The sequence below is a fragment of the Pristiophorus japonicus genome, chromosome 13 (assembly GCF_044704955.1).
Source record: "Pristiophorus japonicus isolate sPriJap1 chromosome 13, sPriJap1.hap1, whole genome shotgun sequence".
Classification (NCBI taxonomy): Eukaryota; Metazoa; Chordata; class Chondrichthyes; family Pristiophoridae; genus Pristiophorus; species Pristiophorus japonicus.
In genome coordinates, this window is record NC_091989.1 from 118192379 (window position 1) to 118205235 (window position 12857).

Here is a 12857-nt window from a genome sequence, read left to right on the forward strand (position 1 = left end):
TACTGGAAAAGTGGGAGTTGAAAGGGAGTATGGCTAGATGAGATGATGAAGATGAAGAGAAAGTGAAACAGGGCTTAGAAATTGGCAAAAAGAAAAAGTGGGAGTAGGAACTATTGACAGAGACTTAGGGTAGGGCTGAAGAAATCAACTTTGCTTCAAATTTCCACCCCTCCTTTGCCTTCACAAGGTCCATCTCCTGACTCTTCCCTTCCCTTTTTCGATTTCTTTATTTCCATTTCTGGGATCAGGTTGTCAACCAATGTCTACTCTAAGTCCAATGACTCCCACAACTAATTTGATTACACTTCCTTCCACCCCACTTTCTTTAAGGTCCCGAATCCATTCTCCCAATTTCTCCGTCTCATCTGTTCGGATAATGCCACCTTCCACACCAGTGTTTCCGATATGTCTTCCTTTTTCCTCAACTGAGGATTCCTCTCCACTGTGGACCCTCAGTCCTTCCCCTCCCTCCCAAAACTATTCTAGGGTTCCCCTTGTCCTCACCTTCCACCCGGTCATTAACACCCCTCTCGGATTGCTAAGCAAATGAATTTTTACTCCCTGATGTCCGACATAAAGACTGTAAAGTGTTTTGCCAGGCAAGGTCACTGTGCTGTCAATTTGGCCATTAAAGCCCTCACTATTCTTGCTGCCGGTTCAAGTTCCGTAGTCATTTTGTTCTTCCCTAAACCAAAAGTCTGTGCAAATGAATTATGCAGCTCTACGTGTGACATTTCCTTCAACAATACTCACCTACATCTATTGGGGAAATGTGAAAAAGTTAGAATTTTATCCTGGTTCCAAGTCTAGTTCTGGTTCTTGCTACTAGTAACACGTTTTCAGGTTTTCTCCACTTTGTTTTGAATAATTCGTTATTTTTGTTTGTTTCTTGCCAAATTTGTATCGTCCCACCAAATGAGGAAATAAGTTATGCTTTCTTCAGATTCGGGATACATCATCGCCCTGAGTGATGATGAATGTCAAGGTACCATTACAATCTTTCGTGGATAGTCCTCATTTATTATCATATGAACTCATTGAAGGACTTCCTTCAGCTCCTTTGGTTAGAGCCCTTTTGTGTATCTTACATCACAAGCCAAAGGAGTTTATAAAGCTGTATATTAAGTTAAAATCCACTGTTTTCTTCTCTTTGCAGTTAATGCTAGCCCTGCAAAGGTTTAAAAATGTCTGTCTCACCGATAGTGCATTTCTTGGACATAAGGAGCTATTAATCTTCTAATTATTTGATTAACTCAACTCATTGTAATAGATCTTCATACTTACCACCTGGGTGATATGCTGAGCATGGAAAACACAATCTGGCAGGAGGATCACACACCCTTAGAGAACCCACTGGATTTTCCTACCATTCATTTCAATGGAAGGGAAATCAGGCAGATTCTGTTACCAGTGTGCGAACGACCCAACCAGATTTTCCTTTCAACGCTCCACCCAGCCGATCCTCATCACCCCTGTGATAAAGATGCAAATCTATCTCACTGTATTTGCTTGAGGACCATAAATGGCAGTTAACTGATGTGATGCCCAGTTCAGTCAGCCTGCTTTAAATACTCATGCCAGAAAACCATCTTGAATTGTCAGAGATGATGAGCTTTCAGCAACCAAAGCGACAAGCAGCAGCTTCGGCAACTGTTGAAATAGCTCAGCAATGCCGCTCGGTAAACAATGCTTCTTGGCAAACAATGCTTCTGGGCAAGGATGACAGCATAGGTACATTTAAGGGGAAACTAGATAAATAAATGAGGGAGAAAGGAATAGAAGATAATGCTGATAGGGTTACATGAAGTGGGATGGGAGGAGGCTTGTGTGGAGCATAAATACCGGCATAGACCAATATAATGCATGCACTTGTAAGGATGTTCACAGGTTTGTCGAGCTGTTGCATTGTGAGTGGCTTAGCCAGTCATGTGATGTTCACAAGACTCAATAAAACACCAGTCAGTTGTGATATGTTCTTACTATACAGTATAAATGCACACGAGGCCCATAATTGAGAGAAGGTCACTCTGTGACCAGTTACCTTTATTACCAAGACCTCAAGTGATGAAGGTGGGTGGAGCTTCCTCTTTTATACCTGAAAGTCCAGGTTAGGAGTGACTCCCACAAGTTCACCCGCTTGTGGTCAATGTTCTCACGGTGTACAACTTAGGTCAGCTTACACATGGGTTACAATGATAGTTGAATACATGACATCACCTCCCCCCGCCCCCCTCCCAAAGTCTTATTGGGATCGTAGGTTAAGTCTCTCTGGTGGTTTACGTTCCCTTGTAGAGCGCCTGAGTTGGGGCTCCGGTTGTTGGGCGTTAGCCTGAGTGTCTGCTGTTTGCGGTGCCTCAGGCCTGTCCGGACTGCCCACAGTGACTTGGCTCTCCTCCACTTGGTTCTGGTGTTCAGTCACCTGTGGTGGAGTAAACTCTGTGTCGTGTTCTTCCTCTGCTTCTTCTATGGGGTTGCTGAACCTCCTTTTAGTTTGATCCATGTGTTTGCGGCAGATTTGTCCATTGGTAAGTTTAACTACCAAAACCCTATTCCACTCTTTGGCAATCACAGTGCCTGCAAGCCATTTGGGCCCTGCAGCGTAGTTGAGGACAAAGACATGGTCATTGACATCAATACATCGTGCCCTCGCATTCCTGTCATGGTAGTCACATTGTGACTGACGCCTGCTCTCAACAATTTCTTTCATAGTAGGATGTATAAGGGATAACCTGGTTTTGAGCGTCCTTTTCATTAGCAGCTCTGCGGGTGGAACCCCTGTGAGCGAGTGTGGTCGGGATCTATTGGTCAACAGGAGGCGTGATAAGCGGCTTTGTAGGGAACCCCCTTGGATTCTGAGCATCCCGTTTGATTATTTGCACTGCTCGTTCCGCCTGGCCATTTGAGGCCGGCTTGAACGGTGCCGTTCTGACATGGTTGATTCCATTGCCTGCCATGAAGTCCTGGAATTCAGTGCTTGTGAAGCACGGGCCATTGTCGCTGACCAAGACATCCGGTAGACCGTGGGCGGCGAACATTGACCTTAGACTTTCTACCGTGGCAGAGGATGTGCTTGAATTTAAAATGGCACACTCAATCCATTTGGAGTAGGCGTCTACTACAACAAAAAACATTTTTCCCATGGAAGGACCTGCGTAGTCCACATGGATGCATGACCATGGCTTGGTGGGCCAGGGGCTAAGGGGGGCTTCCCTGGGTGCGTTGCCCAACTGAGCACACGTGTTGCACCTCCGAACACAAAGTTCCAGGTCTGCATCTATCCCTGGTCACCAAACGTGTGACCTGGCAATTGCCTTCATCATGACAATGCCCGGGTGCTTATTGTGAAGTTCTCTGATAAACACCTCTCTGCCCCTCTGGGGCATAACTACTCGGTTTGAATCAGGCAATCGGCCTGAATCGAGAGTTCATCCTGGCGCCTATCAAACGGTTTAAATTCCTCAGGGCATGCCCTGTATGTGGCTGCCCAGTCCCATTCAGGACACATTTCTTAACTAAAGACAGTAGCGGGTCTTTATTTGTCCAGACTTTAATCTGACGGGCTGTCAAAGGTGAGCCTTCGCTTTCGAAAGCTTCAACAGCCATGACCATCTCAGCATCATGCTCTGTTGCCCCCTCAATGGTGGCTAGTGGGAGCCTGCTGAGTGCATCGGCGCAGTTTTCGGTGCCCGGTCTATGCCGAATTGTGTAGTCATAGGCGGCTAACGTAAGTGCCCACCTCTGTAAGCGGGCCGATGCATTCGCATTTATGGCCTTGTTGTCGGCCAAAAGGAACGTTAGGGGTTTGTGATCTGTCTCCAGCTCAAATTTCCTGCCAAACAGGTACTGATGCATTTTTTTTATTGCATATACACATGCTAGCGCTTCCTATTCTACCATCCCGTAGCCCCTTTCTGCCTGGAACAGACATCTGGAGGCATAAGCTACCGGCTGTAACTGACCATTGACATTGACATGCTGCAACACACACCCGACACCATAGGACGACGCATCGCACGTTAGAACAAATTTCTTACACGGGTCATATAACGTTAACAGTTTGTTGGAGCATAACAAGCTGCGTGCTCTATCAAAGCCCTTTACCTGGCTGTCCCCCCAGACCCAATCGCGACCTTTGCGTAGATGCACATGTAGCGGCTCAAACAGCATGCTCAATTTGGGAAGAAAGTTACCAAAATAGTTCAGGAGCCCCAGGAACGAATGCAGCTCCGTCGTGTTATGGGGTTTGGGTGCTCTCTGGATCGCTTCCGTTTTGGACGCAGTGGTCTGATCCCATCTGCTGCTACCCTCCTCCCCAAGAATTCTACCTCTGGAGCTAAGAAGATGCACTTCGCCTTTTTCAGTCGCAGCCCTACCCCGGTCCAGTCTGCGTAGCACCTCCTCCAGGTTGTGGAGGTGTTCTTCAGTATCGCGACCCTTGATGAGGATGTCGTTTTGAAAAACCACCGTCCTTGGAATCGACATGAGGAGGTTTTCCATATTTCGCTGAAAGATCGCGGCGGCTGAACAAATCCCGAACGGACAGCTGTTATACTCAAACAACCCCTTGTGTGTCGTGATGGTGGTCAGCTTTTTCGACTCACTTGCCAGCTCCTGGGTCATGTCAGCTGAGGTCAGGTCCAATTTTGAAAAAAGTTTGCCACCGGACAGTGTCGCAAAGAGGTCCTCTGCTCTCGGTAGCGGGTACTAGTCTTGGAGTGACACCCGATTGATGGTGGCCTTGTAATCGCCACATATCCTGACTGACCCATCCGCCTTGAGCACCGGCATGATCGGGCTCGCCCAGTCACTGAATTCGACTGGCGAGATGATGCCTTCACTCAGCAGGCGGTCCAATTCGCAGTCCATCTTTTCCCGCATCACGTACAGCACCGCTCTGGCCTTGGTGTCCGGGTTTATGTGAATCACTACCTTGGCCCCCATGAAAGTGCTGATGCCGGGTTGAAATAATGAGTCAAATTTGTCCAGGAACTGTGAGCATGATACTCGCTCCACAGAAAAAATTGCATTAACATCGCCCCATTTCCAGTTCATGACAGCAAACCAACTCCTCCCCAGTAGTGCGGGACCGTCCCCCGGGACAATCCAGAGTGGCAACCTGTTCTCTGAATCTTTGTGGGTCACGACTACCGTGGCGCTGCCTAGCACTGGAATGATCTCCTTTGTATATGTCAGTAGCTGTGCGTCAATCGGCAATAATTTTGGCCTCCTGGCCTTGGACACCCACAACCTTTCAAACTGTTTGATGCTCATCAGGGACTGGCTGGCCCCCGTGTCTAGCTCCATTAATACTGGGATGCCATTGAGGAGCACTTTCATCATTATCGGTGGCGTCCTGGTATATGAACTGTATATGTGCTCCACATGAACTCGCTGAACTTCAGCTTCCAGCGATTTCCCCCAGCATTCATTTGGCCTCGTAGGGCTTACATCAGGCCCGTCCTCCTCGTACATCAACCTGGCGGCAGGCTTCCTGCACATACGCGTCAAGTGACCGCTGACGTTGTAGTTTCTGCAGGTATATTGCTGATACCTGCAAGCTCTGGCTGGGTGTTTGCCTCCACACCTCCAGCATGAGCTGGAGGTCCCATTGTTGGAAACAAAAGGTCCATTACCAGTCGATCGTCTCTGACTGTTTCTGTAACTGTCCTTAAGCGCACCATTAACAGGTGTTGATGGCCCCATTACTGGCCACATTCATGCCATCGCAATGGACAATCGCCGTTCAGCTAGTCATTGTCTCTGTTGAATTCCCCCTTTGGGTTTGACTACATGCTGGGTCATGTCTGATTGCCCTTGTCTGCCTAGAGAACTGTGTGCCGCATTATCAATGTTGACTCCCTGGTTGTTTGCCGCATTTGAGCCAAGATTTTTGTCATACATCATTCTGGTCTCTTTCTCCCCTGAGATAAATGTCTGGGCTATCAGAGCCGCTGCTTCCAAGGTCAAGTCTTTGGTCTCAATCAGTTTCCTGAAAACCCCAGCGTGCCCGATGCCCTCAATAAAAAAAATCTCGCAGCATCTGCATTCTGCATGTATCTGTGAACTTACATAGGCTCGCCAGTCGACGGAGATCTGCCACGAAGTCAGGAACGCTTTGCCCTTCTCGCCGCTGATGCGTGTACAACCGATGTCTCGCCATGTGCATGCTGCTCGCCGGTTTAAGGTGTTCCCCGATCAACTTACTGAGCTCTTCGAACGTCTTGTCCGCCGGCTTCTCTGGCGCTAGAAGGTCCTTCATCAGGGAGTACGTTCTGGATCCATAAACAGTCAGGAGATGAGCCCTGCGTTTGTCGGCTGAATCCTGTCCCAACCATTCCTTAGTGACAAAACTTTGCTGTCGTCTCTCAATAAAGTCGTCCCAATCATCACAAACACTAGTGGCCATGCTCGCGTGGTTTAAATCCCAGTTTCTCGTCCTTACAATACAGTATAAATGCACACACGGCCCATACTTGAGAGAAGGTCACTCTGTGACTAGTTACTTTTATTACCAAGACCTCAAGTGATGAAGGTGGGTGGAGCTTCCCCTTTTATACCTGAAAGTCCAGGTTAGGAGTGTCTCCCACAAGTTCACCTCCTTGTGGTCAATGTTCTCAAGGTGTACAACTTAGGTCAGCTTATACATGGGTTACAATGATAGTTGAATACATGACAAGTTGGATCTAGGTCAGCCACGATGAGGTATGCAGTTGTGAGTCTAATAGATGAACTGGTAATGTGTAGTATGATTGTTAATAACCAACTAGTTCTTAGTAGCGACCAGGCCAACATCCGCGGCATTGAAGCACTGACCACACTCGATCAGCTCTGCTCGCATGCCTGACACGAGACTCCCAAAGCAAGCGCTCTACTCGGAATTCCTTTATGGCAAATGAGCCAAAGGTGGGCAGAGGAAACGTTTCAAGGATACCCTCAAACCCTCCCTGATAAAGTACAACATCCCCACTGACACCTGGGAGTCCCTGGCCAAAGACCGCCCTAAGTGGAGGAAGTGGATCCGGGAGGGCGCTGAGCACCTCGAGCCTCATCGCCGAGGGCAAGCAGAAACCAAGCGCAGGCAGCGGAAAGAGTGTGCGGCAAACCAGTCCCACCCACCCCTTCCCTCAACAACTGTCTGTCCCACCTGTGACAGGGATTGTGGTTTTTGTATTGGACTGTTCAGTCACCTAAGAAATAATTTTTCGAGTGGAAGCAAGTCTTCCTCGATTCCGAGGGACTGCCTATGATGACGAGTAGCAATATGTTGCTATGAATTCTTAAGCAAAGAACCCATGAAGCAAATACATTACAACCAGTTGGACTGAATGGCCTATTTCTGTGCTGTAATTTCTATGTAATTCTATATCAAATGCTCTGGTCCATTTTAACCCACTTGACTCAAACTCCAGGAGATCCAACCCTTTTTGTGTTGCTGCTGGTGACATTATTCAAAAATAAGCAAAGTGGAAAAATACCATAAAATCTGTTTTAACAAACAATAGGTTCTCCCCCCCCCCCGCCCCTCATTTTCTGTACTCATTTCCTCAACAATGCCAGGAGGACCATCTTACAAATTAGGTTTTCCCCAACTTCTCCAAGCCAGAGGAAAAGCAAGAAGGTAGTAGCAGCAATTATGCTCATTTGCAGCTATAATCACATATAAAAGCTTCCAGTGTCTATACTGGTGGAAGCTATGCATTTCCAAAATTTAAAACAAAATTGCCGAAAGAACGGACGCTATTCTGAATTCTCTTAACTGGCGGTGTTTACAGTGGCACAGGGGATGTGAATGATCCTTTTTTTCACCAACTCAGTTTCCATTTCCTACTATAAACAAATATTTTAATGGTCTGCTGAATTTAAGACCAACCTGAAGTTGGCCTTTCACCAGCAGTGTGATTTATATTAAACAGAAATCCAGATGGGCGGTTTTCCTGCTATTCCAAGTCACCGCTAATCACTTCCCCCCCCCCCATACCACCTCCCCTCCCTTGAATTTATGGCTCCAATGATTCTGGTGATGGGCATTACAAATGGGTGCTAAAGCTCTGGGGGATAATGTGAAATTCATCAATGCAGAATACCTCACTTTTTCCTGCTGCTATTTCACACACCCAAATGTTAACATGAATATCAACATTTGGGATACATGGAGAAAGAAACCATAAAGAAGAGTACTTCAGTATAATGTGAAAAATGTAATAAACTCCTACCTTATGAGATGATTTTCTTACTAATTTCCATCCCATAGGGATCTGTCATTTCAAATTATTCTCTTGCACTGTTGCCCAATCAGGCTGCTCTGACAGTGAAGGCTATGGGTGTGTCCTGGAATGGCTGTACAGATTAACCTGCTGCTAATTTGGAGATGCCTAACCTGGGAAAGGTTATATTACTGGCTGAGTTATGTGTGTGCATAGCTAATGCTAACTTTTCTCAGGTCAGGCTTCTCCAGACCCATTACAATAACTCGCAGTAATATAGCACCTTTAACGTAGTAAAACAGACTTGTGCAGATCAGCTGGGCTGCTACTTCAGCTCAGCACTGAGGCAGTGCTGCATTATCAGAGGCACGATCTTTTGGATGACTCAGTGAACTGCCTGTTCAGGTGGATGTAATCGATCCTGTGGGACAATTTTAAGAAGAACAAGGTGTCCTGTCCCTGATGCTAAGTGTGTCCAAAATTCATCCCTCAACTAACACCACCAAAAGCAGATTATCTGATCATTCATTTGCTGTTTGTGGTTCCTTAAAAAGAGAAAGACCTTGGCCCTGAAATTCCGGTTTGGCCTTCCTGTGGGCATTTTAGAGAAAAAATACTCACCTACCTTAAGCTAGTGCCCACGTTGGACTTTTCGATGCTGAGGCCTCCTTCGACTGCGAGTAGCAGCGAGTGCACATCAATGCGTGCGCAGGCCTCGAGCTGGAGTCACATGGCTCTGGGCAGCCAATCAGGTAAAGTATCATAGTAATAGGAGTTCCGCAGCATCCTAAACTCCTATTACTATGATTGTGATAGAGCCCGAAACACAGCCCCAAACACCCAAAACACTAATAAAAAAAATAGAAAATAATTACACTACATTCATTTAAATTAAAGTCATTAACATCTTAAAAAAAAATTCCCAATTTTTAAAAAAGTTTTTTAAATAAACTTACCATTGTGGGGGGGGGGAGGGGGTTTAATGATAAAATCTGTTTTAATAATAAAATCTGTTTTAATAACTTTATTTTTATATGTTTTCGTGTTTTTTTTAAAAACACTTGCACCTGTAAAGGTAGGCATTGCGCCTGCTTTTTCAGGTGCAAGATTTTTGAGAACATTTGTAAGCATAAATATCGGAAATTTCCACTTACAAATGTCCTCGCTCCCGAAACTTGACAGATCGGAAAGGCTGGTTTCCAGCGCATGCGCATTGCGCGCTGGAAACTGGCATTTCCGATGCCTTCCCGGTCCATAGGAACTCGTACGGACCCGGGGAGGCTGGAATTTCAGGGCCTTGGATTTATATAGCGCCTTTCACGACCACGAGACATCTCAAAGCACTTTACAACCAATTAAGTACTTTTGGAGTGTAATCACTGTTGTAATGTAGGAAACACGGCAGCCAACTTGCGCACAAGCAAGCTCCACAAACAGCACTGTGTGATAATGACCAGATAATCTTTTTTTTGTTATGTTGATTGAGGGCTAAATATTGGCCAGGACACTGGGGATAACTTCCCCGCTCTTCTTCAAAATAGTGCCATGGGATCCTTTACGTCCACCTGAGAGAGCACATGTCTCATCCCAAAGACAGCACTTCTGACAGTGCAGTGCTCCCTCAGTACTGCACTGGAGTGTTAGCCTAGATTTTTTTTTTGAACCCACAACCTTCTGACTCAGAGGCAAGAGTGCTACCCACTGAGCCACAGCTGACACTGTGTGCAATTGGCTGCATAACAACAGTGACTCCACTTCAGAAGTAATCCTTAGTTGTAAATGCTTTGCAAAGTCCCGAGAACATGATAAGGTGTGGTATAAATGCAAGTTCTTTCTTCTCATCGAGTTAATGCTCTAATATAGATCTTCACTTAAATAATTATAGAGAGTACCTAGAAACAGAGGACTGCAGCCAGTGGGATTTTACTTATTAAATTAGTTTCAGCAAGCTATACACGGAGGTAGGACAATTGGCTTCTTCTACTGGAAGCTGCATGTTACAAAAGTAACACAGCTCTTACAAAGAAGAGGTGAAAAAAAATGCAAAATAGATCATAATCTGCATAAATAACTTGGAATATCAAATAAAAATGCTTTAGCATATTTAACATTTCAGGATAATATACTCAAGTCTGTAAACAAGTGAATGCTGCTTATACTTTCAGTCCATACAAACCCTATTCGCCAATACACACTAAGGTATTTTATGGCTATAAAATATTTATCATGTTAAATAAGGAGGAATCAGCCTTCTTACCTTTGAGTTCCCTTAGCTTAGTTCCGAAAGCCTCTTCACAAAGTCCTTCTGTTTCCTTTCTCCAACAAAATGTTCCTTTAAAGTACTGAAGAGATGTTATTTTCTGTTTTTCCTGTAGCCATAGCAACAAACTGTAACATCAAGGGGGCGTGATAAAATAGCACAATACAATAAAGTGACCGGGGTCATTAATTATAGCTGTAGTAGCAACAGCTTTGTTTCAATAATAGTTCATGTTGGCTTATGGAAGCTTGTTCAATAATTGTTAAATCCTCTACATGAAGAATTGGTGCAACAATTGCTAAGGATGGCATTTTAAAGGAGCTTATCCTTTTCCTAAATGTAAATTTAATGAACACTTTTATATTCAAGTTATCAGAGAATCTATCCTCTAATTCGGCTTACCCAGACTTTATCCACCCTCTCCCCATGTCAGCTGGAGTAACGGGTTTTTAAAAAATATGTTTAATTGAGAAATCAATGTAATGGGCCAAGGGCCTTAGTGTAGGAGGCCACCAAAGTTGAAAAGAGTAAACTGCAAATCAAAGCATAACAGGAGTGAATGGCGATTAACTGATGACAAACTTGGGTTTTAAAAACTTTCAGATTGCCAGAGGAAGCAAAGACTGAGGAAGGTGAGGAGCTCCATAGTTTTGAGATTCTGGGAGAGAATGTGATGCAGTAGGAAACCATATGATGAGTCTTCATTTTAACAGGATTGTTACTCCTGCTACTTTTTACTCATGTAATGATACAGAAGCTTGCGCTTCCTACGATCTAAAGCAAGGCCTATTTGTCATCCATCTCCCCCTCCCGCCCCACCCTACCCCCAACCACAGTAAATGTTGGACAGTGACCTTTTTGCAAGCACCCAATTTGACTTCCACTGGACTCTGCTGTTCCTTGGAGTTCAGCTAATTTAAATTTAAATGTTCATTGGGATAGGACTACTTCCTTGGATTTGGTGTTCTCCATTCAGGTAGTGGACTCCCTCATATTAACTGGCGTCAGTTGAAGGTTGCTTGGCACAGTCTCCAATGACTAGCAACCTTCATGCCCAGAAAGCATACTTCTTTCAAAAGCTGATTCCTTAAGGGTCAGATCATGATTTCATTAGCAAAGAACAGATGTGAACTGACCCTCTGGACAGCAGGTTCCACCCCATTCCTGCTGTTTATTCACGCTCTGTGTATCCCTCAGTGTGCTCTCCTGTACCTCAATATCAAAATCCCCAGGGCAGATGTACCCAAACCACTGCTTCGGATGGGGTAAAGCTGCACATGATTAATGCTGGCTTTGTGTCCCTGGGTCCTGATTCTACTTCCTCTGGAAAAAGAACATATGCCATAATGTAGTCTTCATTGGAACCCTGTAGATGTAGCTTTCAGCAGAGTGAGTGGAAGGTATTGACTTCAGTGTTTGCTTTGGTGTTAGTGAATGGTCGATTGAATAGGATGAGAAGAGCAGAAGAATATTAAGACTTAACTGGGACTAGACCTCCTACTTCCTCATCCCCTGCTTCTCTCTTATTTCATGTTGACCCTTACAGCCAGCGCTCAAACGAGATTTTCATCCCATCAACCTGAGACAAAACTAGATAGTCCTGAGTGTAGATATACCAGTGAGCCTACTTATATAATGCAGTGGCTGGGAATTGGGGTCAAACTGCACATGAATGGGAAAACAAAGCAGGAGCAATTCTCATTTGGAGTTAACTTAAAGAAACAGAAAAATGTAAGGATGTTGCTTTATTTGGTAGCATGATGGCGATAGAATTGCAAAACCAGTTGAGTCTAGCACCAGCAAGACCAAATTAAAAGAGACACCTTCTTTACATATACTGTCAATATAGCTTAAATCAATGAAGCATGAATATATATATTTTTTAATTAATTGTGAATTTTTGGATTTTATTGCACTCTTTTGACTCCATGGACAACAACACAGGCCATGACCTACTTCCAGGCCGGTGACAATGTTTCTCTGTAACTATCCACCAGGACTTACCCTGGGCAACTCTCTTACTAACTTTCCCTTCCTCCCTCCCAAAGGGGAATATCGGTCCCAGTTCAAAAACTCATTGAGTGGGCAATGGTGAGAGCCGCCCAGTATTTACTGCTCTATGCAAGGTGTATATGATGCAATGTAGTGTAGTCCTCCACCAGTAGTAAAACTATATTTCTAATAAATCAGCCTGTTCATCAAACTTTATCTAATTTTTAAATGAAATCTCATTTAATGAAATTGTTCCATTTGAATCAGCAGTATATTTTGCCAGTAATAGACATGGATGTTGCTGAATATAGGATAATTCAATATCAATCATAATACCTGGTTCACTTGAATAGTTTGGTAATTTCATTATTTGAAGTGAATTGGGTTTTAAGAAGCATATT

General features: G+C 44.7%; 1 protein-coding gene across 6 annotated transcripts in view; it reads right to left on the reverse strand.

The window, feature by feature from the left end:
* Positions 1-12857, reverse strand: part of LOC139278261 (tubulin polymerization-promoting protein family member 3-like) — a 38807-nt gene that overhangs the window by 11811 nt on the left and 14139 nt on the right. For 3 of the 6 annotated variants that reach the window (XM_070896910.1, XM_070896907.1, XM_070896909.1), the window contains exon 2: positions 10462-10592. The exons of 1 other annotated variant lie outside the window; for it this stretch is intronic. Coding sequence is in view for 3 of the 5 variants with exons in the window: in XM_070896907.1 (XP_070753008.1) it covers positions 10462-10592 (131 nt within the window). In the remaining 2 variants the exon portion in view is untranslated. The remainder of the gene's footprint in view (positions 1-10461; positions 10593-12857) is intronic. 2 more of the 6 variants (XM_070896908.1, XM_070896911.1) reach the window with 2 other exon arrangements.